Source organism: Plectrocnemia conspersa, unplaced genomic scaffold (assembly GCF_051122295.1).
Source record: "Plectrocnemia conspersa isolate PC_06_02 unplaced genomic scaffold, ASM5112229v1 ptg000011l, whole genome shotgun sequence".
NCBI lineage: Eukaryota > Metazoa > Arthropoda > Insecta > Trichoptera > Polycentropodidae > Plectrocnemia > Plectrocnemia conspersa.
The window spans coordinates 30,076,334-30,087,500 of NW_028277175.1; the positions used below are offsets into that span (position 1 = coordinate 30,076,334).

Genomic DNA, 11,167 nt, shown 5'->3' on the forward strand with positions numbered 1-11,167 from the left:
TCTGAGGCGCCAGCGGCACGACGGCTTCGCCTCGCCGCGCCGAAACAGCTCCACCTCGGCCCCGTCGCCGATCGCCACGCTCCCCGACCCCACGTCGACGGCGGCGGTGCGGCCCGAGACCGTCGCTGCGGCCCAGCGCGTCCACTCGTCCATCGAGTTGTGTGATTTTGAAAAAAAAATTATTATATGTGCGGATCGGTGTTGCCAGCAACGGCGGCAGCGGCGGCACCGAACGGACGGACGGACGTACGTCGGTACTGCAGGGCACTGTCGCGCCGGCCGGACGGCTTTGTGTGTCGGTCGTTCGGGCCGCTCGCTGGGCGACTGGCGGGGCGCGCGAGCTCGGGCGCGACCGGCGGCGGGGGGGCGCGGCCCGCGGGGGCGCCCCCCTTGCTGCCGGCGGAAGAGCTCGCCTCCGACTGGGAGGAGGGCGACCGGCTGCCGCTGTACTTCGACGACTCGGACCGCTTCGAGGACGATTCGCTGTGCAGCTGGAGCTCGGAGCCCGAGAGCCTGTGGAACAACTGGCGCGGCTGGCGACAAGCGGGCAAGCGGAACGGCGGGGGCGTCGCGGGCAGGGGTGGCGGCGGCGGCGCGACCGCGGCGGCCGGGGTACAGACGCTCACGGAGCTGGCGGTGCGCTGCGTCGCCTCGCACATCCCGTTCGAGATCGTGGAGCAGATGTGCCCCGTGCCCGAACAGCTGCAGCTGCGCATCGCGTACTGGAGCTTCGCCGACAGCGAGGAGGACGTGCGACTGTACTCGTGCCTGGCGAACGGTTCCGCCGAGGAGTTCCACCGCGGGGAGCAGCTGTTCCGGCTGCGCTGCGTCAAGAGTCCGCTGCAGATCGGCTTCCACCTGTCTGCGTCGGTGGCGGCGCCCCCGCAGCGCGAAAGCTTCGACGTGGCCGTCACGTTCGACCGGCGTCGCATCTCTTCGTGCAACTGCACGTGCCAGTCGGCGGCGTACTGGTGCGCGCACGTCGTCGCCGTCTGCCTGCACCGCATCCACCTGGCCGAGACGGTGACGCTGCGTGCGCCCGTTTCCGAGTCGCTGCAGCGGCTGCAGCGCGATCAGCTGCAGAAGTTCGCGCAGTACCTCATCTCCGAGCTGCCGCAGCAGATCCTGCCGACGGCGCAGCGGCTGCTGGACGAGCTGCTGTCGGCGCAGCCTACGGCCATCAACACGGTGTGCGGTGCGCCCGACCCCACCGCCGGCGCCTCGGCCGCCGACCGCACCTGGTGGTACCTCGACGAGAAGACGCTGCACGAGAACATCAAGCGCATGCTCATCAAGTTCTGCATCCCCGCGCCCGTCGTCTTCAGCGACGTCAACTACCTGAGCACCACTGCGCCGCCCGCCGCCGCCGAGTGGACCGCGCTGCTGCGTCCGCTGCGGGGCCGCGAGCCCGAGGGCATGTGGAACCTGCTCTCCATCGTGCGCGAGATGTTCAAGAGGGGCGACCGCAACGCCGTGCCCCTGCTCGAGATCATCACCGACGAGTGCGTCGCCTGTGAGAAGATCGTCGTGTGGTGGTACAACACCAAAGCCGCCATGGTCACTTGGGGCAACGGGCCCGCCGGTGGCGCGGGCGGCAGCAGCCGCAACCAGGGAGGCGGCGGCGGCGGAAACTCGCATGCTTCCCAGCACGCCTGCTCCTCCCTCTGCGACGAGATCGTAGAGCTGTGGAGGCTAGCCGCTCTCAATCCTGGCCTGGCCCCCCGCGAGCGCGACGTCTTTCACGCGCAATTCACTCACTGGCACTTGAAAATATTGGAAAAAGTCGTCAAGTCTCGCTCCTCCCACCTGAGCGTCTCGGGACACTCTAACGCGGCCGTCGTCGCCTCTCGGACTGGCGGTTGCGGTGCGCCTCAGAGCAGCCCCAGGTCGTCCGTCGACGTCGACGTCTTCCCCGGACTCAGGCCCGCCATGGAGGCCTGCTTTCTCGACTGGGAGGACTACCCCGTTCCCGGTGTCACATACGGCTCCGAGAGCAGTCCGGCGTTCCACTGCCCGTTCACCTGCTTCCGACACGGCGACGCCGCCAAAGACTCCAACGTCAACCAGGTGAGCCAGGTGAACCCTCACCTCCTCCTCCTCCTCCTCCTCCTCGTTCTCCTCACCTCAAACTGACCGCCCGTTCCGCTCCGACAGGTCAACTGCTCCAAACCCGTTCTGGATAACGAATTGGGATTCGCGTACAGAGTGTCCTCCGTCAGTTCCGTCCTCCACGCGCACCGAGGCCGACACGTGGGCCGCCAACACCACGTCTCCGTCGCGAGTCGAAGAACCGCGGCAAGAATATCTGAGGTGAGACTTTTCAATGAATTTATCGATAATCATTTTTCAAGGTATGTGTAAATTGAACGTTTCGACGCTCCCTCGAAACAAATTCTTCGCGACTTGGGGTTTCAGCTTATGCACGCTATACTCTCCCTGAAACTTTATTTTCTTTTCTTTTGTTTATAAAATCATAAATGCATAATTTGGAAACATGTTTTGTATCGTTATCATGTTGGAATACAAAACCTGGTCCAAAAAAATATCTGCCCATAGGTAAACCTTGCAATTCTAAAATGGTCTTATGTTCTTTTTTAAAAATATCGTCTATTTTTACCAGGTTTCCAACGTGTGCTGTTGAGAAACGACCCCTTTGCGTTGTAGTTGGCACAATACAGTCTAACAAATGTTCTACCTTTTGATCCGAACAATTCAAATTTAGATTCATCAGACCGTAGCGCTTTGCATCAATCGTCGATTGTCCAATTTTTATGCTTACGGCCCAGTCGTGCATTTTCGTTTTATTTCCTGGGCATATAAAGGTTTTAGGGCAGCAATGCGTCTTCCAAAATTTGCTTCACGTAATCGACGTTACGCGGTTGACAACAAAATATTTTCAATACAACTATTTTTAACTAGAAGGCAAATTTGAACAACTTTCAGGAAACAGGGAACAACGCGTAGGAGTATTTTGCAATCTGCAAAATAAGAGCGCATTTCAACACCCTTTTTTGTTGTCGATGGAATCTCTTTTGCTACATAAAGCCAAGCACACACGCACGGATCTGCCCGTCGGTCATCTGACGGATCTGTCTGGGCTTGGCCACAGACGCAAAAAGTACAAGCTCGGACATCTGTCTGTCTGAGCTCGGACAAATTCTTATCGGACACCAGATTTACGTGTTTTTAGGTAATTTTGCATTTCAACTAAACAAGCATACTATGAAGCCCTATCCATACAGTACTAGAAAAACAACTATTGGCGATTTCATATTAAACCATATTAAACTTGGAAGTCGAAGATAAAAGCTAGAAAAGTTAAATTTATATAGTGTTTAAAGTAAATTCTAAATTTAAACGACATTGTGTAATAATAATAATAATAATATACATTTATATATACAGGCGGCCCTCGACTTTCGCACATAATTGGTTCCTGAAAATGTTTGCGAATGTTGAATGTACGAAAGTCGAGGGAAGTAAAAAAAATTGAAATTGTGTGTATTTTAAAATATTCGAAACGTGGGTGAAGGCTTCATTCATATTTTTCATTGTTAAAGAGTTTTCCAAAATAAACCTGTCTCATCTACATTATATATTTGGCTAGAGGAATATTCTACATCAGGGGTCGGCAACCTATGACCCGCGGGTCACCAAGTGACCCGTTTGATGATTTGAAGTGACCCATTTCAGTTCTGCAAATATCATTTTTTTAACGTGTTACGATGTCACGACTAGACCACATATATGGTTGTTAGGACCAAAAATATTCACTGACCCGAATAGGCTTTTTCAGTCACATTTGAATTATTTTGACCCGCAGCCAAAAAAGGTTGCCGAGACCTGTTCTACATCTTCAATAATTTTGGATGATTAGGAAATAAATTCTTTTGCAGCATCTTTATCCGCATCAGCCGATTCTCCAGTAAATTTAATATTATGAAAAGAATACCTCATTTTAAAATTGTAAAACCAACCGTTACTTGCTTAACCCATTTCTTCCCAAGGTTAGAAATCATGTAAAAATATGAAATTTTTTCATAAATTTCACTTTAATATAATTGAAATAATATTATAAATAATAAAAATTAGCATAATGTATTGTCATTAACACCACACATAATGTCGCGTTGGCGCAACGTTGGGTAAAAAAAATCCTTGAAAATTTTCAACAACTTTCTTTTATTTGTTTAAAATTTTTTAAAAATGCACATTTTATGAATAAAATTAAAGAAAAGTTGGGAAATTACTTATGAAATTGTGAAAAACACTAAATGAAGGTGAACTTCACATTTTTTACATACATATATTGTTTGGCTTTTGCAAACCTTGCATCTCCTTTTAGCATTTTTCAGTTTTATCCTTTATCACTGCTCTCCTGGTAATCTGTTTTTGCTGGGACGTCCAAGGTTGATTTTTCTTTTTTTAGTTTGGTGGCTTACCTCCAGTTCAGATTCTTCTTCACTTTTTAAAAGAGATAGTACAATCTGTGGTCTGAAGTCAATTTGACTGATAATAGAGCCTGTCGCCAGTTGGTAAATTTTCCAGGCATTGACAACAGCACTGTCAATTCCGTTGGTAAATAATGGCCACCACCATTTCTTACCTCTTATTCTTATTCTATAGTTTGCGATGGAATTATCATGTAAATCAACACCTCCCATGCCTTGGTTGTATTGGTGAATGACATTCGGTTATGGGACCATGTTGTGCTTTTTTTCCTTTCGGTTATATCTCTTTACATTTATTACTGGCTCAAGAGTACCAAAGTTGGTAGCGACCGTTACAACAGAGTTACACGCTATTCTTTATTTCTTCGACACATCTAACTTCACAGTTTTTAGGAGTGCCAGTATAAATTGGAGCACACTTCAGCCATTTTGTTATTGATTTCTTATTTTTCTGTTTTGGTCCTTTAGAAGTATTTTGTGTAGTTTCAGTTACTATATCTGCGTTGCCATTGAAAGTAGCGTGAATTCCAAATGTACCCACCATATCCACTGGTAATTCATTTCCTCCATCATTTATAATTATACGTTCATCTTCTATTTCTTCCTCATCAGTAAGTTCGTCTACTGCAGGAGGTATGATGACTGCATCAATGCCGTCTTCTGTCTCTAATTCCTCAATAACAACAGCTATAATTTCTTCAGCTGTTTTTAATTTCTTCTTGTAGAAAGTCATTTCTTATTTAAAAAAGGGCAAAGAATACGTTCTAAAAATGCAAAATTGTTTTTACGAAAAATTAAATATCATAAGAAATACGAGTCTTAATATAATATTATTATAAAATGTACTTACAAAGCTTTTAGACAGCAAAATAATTTATAAACACCAAATATTCACTTAAAAGTCTTATTTGCAACGACTTGTCGCGAGACGAACGCTAACTGGGGAACTCCCAACGTTGCGTGAACGCAACGGATAAATAAATTATTCACTGCTGCGTCACAGTTCAAAATAATAATAAAAAAATGTATCCATATCCATTCCGCATATATAGCAGATATAAATATGTAGATAACGTTCGAACTAAATATATTTTAACACTTGAAATAAATTATTGAAAAATATAGTAAAAAACTCGATTTGGTATTTTTGTTTTTTTTACGATATATTTATATATATATTTTAAAATTACAAACACATAAACAAGAGATAATGAATGCTTTTAAACATATGCATAGTGAGTTTTGTGTAATAAATTCGTTTTGACTGCATTTTGTAAAGTTAAACTTCGTGTTGCGCGAACGCAACATTGGGAAGAAATGGGTAAAAAAAACATGTTAAAATATTTTTGTAATCTATCCTTCCAATCTTTGTGCAAACTAAGAGCTTTTGCTTGAATAATTGAAATACTCAGAGGGACATCTTTTTGATGTTCGTCATCGATCTACGATGACAAAGATTTTCCATTTCATCCATGTTTTTTTTTTGCTGTGTTTTTTTGGAAGCATATCATTAAAGATTGTGGAAATATATCTTTATTTTCCACAATTTTGAACGTATTCTTCAATTATATTTTTATTTTGCAAAATTGAACATATCGTAGACCTGTTTGTATCATACGAACGTCTGATTGAAGCAAAAGATTCACCGCTATCAAAACGTTTTTTTAAAAAAAAATTAAATTTAAAAAAATTGTTTTTTTTTTAAATGTGCGAAATAGCGAATTGTGCGAAAGTCGAACGTTCGAAAGTCGAGGGCCGCCTGTATCTTAATTGGTTTACAAGTTATAGGGAATTTAATGAAAAAGATAATTGTTTGCCATTTTTCCGTGAGATCGCCCGGCCACCAAGCAATGTTTGGCAAATAAATACCGGTCGTTAAGCTGTTAAACCAATATGAACACAAAATTATTTAAAATAAATCACTAGAGAAGATCGAACTTCTGTGCCACACTGCACTTTAATGACGAATTCGTTTTGAGCGCGGACAACAAACAGACAACAGACGGATCTGTCCGAGAATTTTAACAGCACACACTGTTGGATTTGTCCGTCAGACATCCATCTCTGACAAATCTGGCGGGCAGATCCGTCGGTGTGTGGCCAGCTTAAAACAAATCGTTTAGCAGGATTTGTCTCACTATTCGTCGGTGGGATGACATTTGTATAATGCCCCTTTCTCAGTCTGGAGGGTGGTGAAGTCAACGAAGGATTTTTTCTATTAGATTCAATCTGAAATTTAAACGTGAATCCGCACAACACATGGATTCCGGACTGATATTTGCAATAAAAATATATACCATTTTTTCCATCTTTTTCGATGAATCTAATATGCACAAATGTCAATCAACTTGATCATCTCCTCCTTATTTTAACCGTTTTGTGATTTAACTTTTGTCTGACCCCTTTTAGTTATACTAACTCTAATGCTGTTGGTTATGAATAGTCGATAATAAATAAACGCCTTTCTTGTCCCTCCGACGTAACATTATCATTTTATTTTTTCAGAAGGCAATTGAAGACTTCCTTTATAAAAGTAGATATGTCCATATAACCAAATTTTATAAGAGAGCAAAAAAACTAGTTTTCTTCCTTATTTTTAATAAAATACTTTATTTTATTTTTTTACATTTAAATTTTTTTTTGCTGCATGAATTAGTAACGGTTTAGAATATAATGGAAAAAGGTGAACTGTTTTAGTAAACTTTATATTTTTTATAATTTTTAAATGCTCCCATGGTCTTGAGTAAGCATGGCAGAGAACTTCACATACAGTTGCCTGCTCGATTTTATACATGCGGATTTGCCTAATTTAATTTTTTTTCCAGTGATGTTTTAAAAAGTGAACTTAAACAATTATATTTTTTCAATATAATATATTCGAATTTCATCGCTTGATCGTAAAGCATATTAATCCAATGATTTGCCACGCCAAAGAGATGGTCCATGTGCAAACTCACACTCTGCCAGATGTAAAAACGACATTCTTTGTGTATTGACAAATTTAAGGGTAGACAAAGTTATATCCTTAAATCAACAATTTTAGTATCCATTTAATTCTATCCTGAGTGTTTATATATTTGAAATGGAATGGAGGTATTTCATAAGAGGTAATATGTAAAAGTTATTATTTTGTATTATATTTATTTTGATATTTTTAGAATATCTAAAATAAAAATTACTTTTATCGGTTTCATAAATACATATACATAATACCATTTAGGTGGTTTCAAGTAAATCCATGTATAACAGGTCACCGGACAACTGGTTTTGTGATAAAAACACGAAACGTCCTGGACATTGTTTTTATCGAAATGTGCTCTTTTTGATGGACAACGACATTTTTTCGAGGTCTGAGGAAAATACAGCGTATGTAGAGCAATGAGAACCATCAATCCACTTTCGAAAAAAGTGGACAAATCTAGCTTTTAAAGGGAAGTATTTAATTCTTTCCCCTGATGTTAATTTTTAAGGGATGGTGGAAGTTTTTTTTGCGTTTTTGCGACACTAAAAATTCAGAAAAAAACTCTTTTTTCAAGAATCTGTTCAAAGGAACGTCTAAATACCTTATCTCACATGTGATAAACCTGTCCACTGAATTAGGTAGGAACTCAAAATAATAATAAAAAATACTGAAATATGACTAAATATACCGTAAATTTTAATTTTCAGTTAGCAAGTATACTCGGTCATGGAGAGTTTCAACCGTATCGTAAAACAAAGTCAATACTAAAATGTGCGAGTTAACTTGTCCACGGGGAATAAGCGGTTAATAGTTTTATCGATGCGTTTTGGATATTTTCAGAGCTCCAATTCGCACATCCGAGCGGGACAGAACTGCGGCGACGGAAACAGATCCAGCGTTTCCAGCGAGGGATTCTGCGAAAACGACGATGACATCCTCGACGACTCTCCCCTGGGAGTACCGATGATGACCCGAAACCGCGACACCGACTCGCAGGAAGGCGGGGGCAGCGATTCTAACTCCAGCTCGGACGCGCCCGTCGCCGAGGGAAAGTCCAGCTCCGACGACCGAAGCGCCGAATCCGGCCCGGAGAGCAGCGACTCGGTCAACGAGAGCGGTCGGTTCGACGCGCCGAAGACGTCCGAAGGCGTCAAGTGCAAAAGCGTCCCTTGCAAGAAGACGGTCCACGTCGTCGACGGCCAGAAGGGGGGAAGTTCGACCCGAGAGGGCGTAGGACGGTCGTCCAAAGACGAGAGCGTCTCCAGCTCGGAGTCGCAGCAGTCCGGCGACGAGTCATCCAACCCGCCTTACTACTTTGGCGTCGAGCGGACCCTCGGGTCCGAAGAGTCTGGCCTTGACGCGGAGAAATCGAGTTTCGCAGCGAGCGCGGAAACCGAGAAGGGTCTCTGCGACGGTCCGAAGCCGCCTTCGGACGCTTGGGAAGTCCTGTTCGCCAGGGCCGAGGGTCTGTACGCGCACGGACACAGCGCGGAGGCTCGTCGACTGGGAGTCAGGCTGGCCAGGGAGCTGCTGCAGCGTCCTCCGGATCTGGCCGGCAATCCCAGGGAGGTGTACGGCGGCAACAACACGGCGGCCCGCCGCAAGGGGCGTCGCCACCACCACGGAAACTCGAACCCTCCGTCCCACCGCTTGAGCGTCCTGGCGTCCACGACGCTCGCGCGGTGCGCTTTCCTCTGCACGGTGAGTGGCCGCAAGTTCGCTTTCGATCCGCTCGCTACGAAAACTCAAACGGGCAAATTTCAGGTCTTGGCTGAAACGTCGGAACATTCTTCGTTAGCCTTTCGCGTAGGGCTCTTCGGCCTGGAGATGGCGCGCCCGCCGGCCACTACCAAGCCTCTGGAGGTGAAGCTGGCCAATCAGGAGTCTGAACTGATGGGACTCTTGAGGCGCATGACACCGGGTCCCGAAGAGTTGACCATAACGAGGACGCGAGCCGAGCAGCTGCGAGACGGAACCCTGCGCACCAGAGGCCCGGCGCTGCTGCCCGTCATCTTGGCCACATTTGTGTTCGACTGCCTGGTATCTCCTTGCACCGTCGGCGAAGACAGAAAGACCGTAAGCCTATCCCCCTTCCCTCCTCTTCTACTGTTTTTAGACGCTCTTCTAACGCTCTTCTCCGCCAACGGTAGCTCTTCTTCGCCAACGGTCGACATCCGTCCGACGAGATTCTGGGATTTGAGGCCGCCGTCGCTGCCCTCGGCTTAAAGGCCAACGTCTCCGAAGCCGAGCATCCGCTTCTGTGCGAGGGCGTGCGGCGACAGAGGGGCGACCTCGCACTCACTCTCCTGAGCCACTACAAAGACGACTCTCACAAGCTGGCCTGCGTCATGAATAAGGTAATGACTCGTTTTCAACCGTTTTGTTGTGCGCGATCGTACTAATATTTCGCCGCTCTCGCAGCTCCTGGATCCCGAAGTGCACCAGTTGGTGAAAACGCCGGTTACGAGCGTATATTATTCTCCGAATCCACCACTGAGAGGCTGCCAAGTGTACCACGGCAACGTGTCCGACGTGAGATGTCTCTTTAATGCTGATCGATCGACGAGAACGATTTCAATTGACCGCGTTTGATCGCAGATGATGGACAACGGCGGTTATCCGGTCGCGGGCCGGCAGGCCCCTACGCCTCCGCAGCAGGACTGGAGCGTGACGTGCGGCAGTCGTCCGCAGAGCTCCACGAGCATGGAATTGGACGTCGGAATGGCGATGATGTCGCTGGGACCCTCGCCGTCTCAGAATTCCGGCCAGGTCCTAGTCTCGCAAGGACCTCCAGGTCCGTCTCCCGCTCAACAAAACGCGTCGAGGCCCAAGGACTACATCGTCAGGTAAGAATTTCTCGCTCTATTTATCTATCTCTCCGGACTGTTATAACTCGATGTCTTCTCTCAGATACATGAAGGGGAAGAGAGCTTACCCGTCGATCCCGAACCAGCCGTCCGAAGCGGGCGCCCATTTTATGTTCGAACTGGCCAAGTCTGTTCTTATCAAGGCCGGAGGATCGAGCAGCACCAGTCTGTTCACTCAGGCGGCGGTGACATCTTCGGGAGGAGGGCGCAATCACCATCTACCTCACCGTGGACTGCACATGGCTGCTTTCCAGCTCGGTCTCTACGCGTTGGGTTTACACAACTGCGTCAGCGCTAACTGGCTCAGCAGGACGTACTCTTCTCACGTGAGCTGGATCAACGGTCGGTGCCTCTTCCTTGTCGCTCGACGTCCCCGATTCTCCTTCTGACTCGATTCGATTGCAGGTCAAGCCATGGACATTGGCGCCGCTGCCATATCTTTCCTGATCGAGACCTGGGAGGGTCACCTAACACCGCCGGAGGCTGCCATCATCGCCGACCGTGCCTCGCAAGGGGGCGACCCGGCCGTCGTTCGCGCGGCCGCCGAGCTCGCTCTGTCATGCCTGCCTCACGCCCACGCGCTCAACCACAACGAGATACAGCGGGCCGTGCTGCAGTGCAAGGAGCAGAGCGACGCCATGCTCGAGCGTTCGTGCCTTACGGTCGAGAACGCTGCCAAGGGCGGCGGGGTCTATCCTGAGGTACTGTTCACGGTGGCTAAATATTGGTACGAGCTGTTCCAACGCCACGCTCCGCCCGGGGAGATCGACCGGGACCTGGATCCGGAGCCCGAGGCTGCGGTGATGCAGCCGCTGACGACGATAGGGCCGTTGCCCATCGCGCCCATGGGGATGGCTCCTTATGGATTTGCGTATCATCCGCTTCAC

The 11,167-nt window shown here is 47.4% G+C and overlaps 1 protein-coding gene across 2 annotated transcripts in view; it reads left to right on the forward strand.

Annotated features, from left to right (window-relative positions):
- Positions 1–156: 156 nt before the first annotated feature.
- Dora (zinc finger SWIM domain-containing dorado) overlaps positions 157–11,167 on the forward strand; it is a 14,491-nt gene continuing 3,480 nt past the window's right edge. For both annotated transcript variants that reach the window (XM_088198753.1, XM_088198754.1), the window contains exons 1-10: positions 157–2,067; positions 2,155–2,310; positions 8,121–8,184; positions 8,225–9,114; positions 9,178–9,489; positions 9,564–9,770; positions 9,835–9,945; positions 10,012–10,259; positions 10,324–10,622; positions 10,686–11,167. The exon at positions 10,686–11,167 is cut by the window's right edge and continues 51 nt beyond it. In XM_088198753.1, coding sequence (XP_088054879.1) covers positions 187–2,067; positions 2,155–2,310; positions 8,121–8,184; positions 8,225–9,114; positions 9,178–9,489; positions 9,564–9,770; positions 9,835–9,945; positions 10,012–10,259; positions 10,324–10,622; positions 10,686–11,167 — 4,650 coding nt within the window. In that variant the 5' untranslated portion in view covers positions 157–186. The remainder of the gene's footprint in view (positions 2,068–2,154; positions 2,311–8,120; positions 8,185–8,224; positions 9,115–9,177; positions 9,490–9,563; positions 9,771–9,834; positions 9,946–10,011; positions 10,260–10,323; positions 10,623–10,685) is intronic.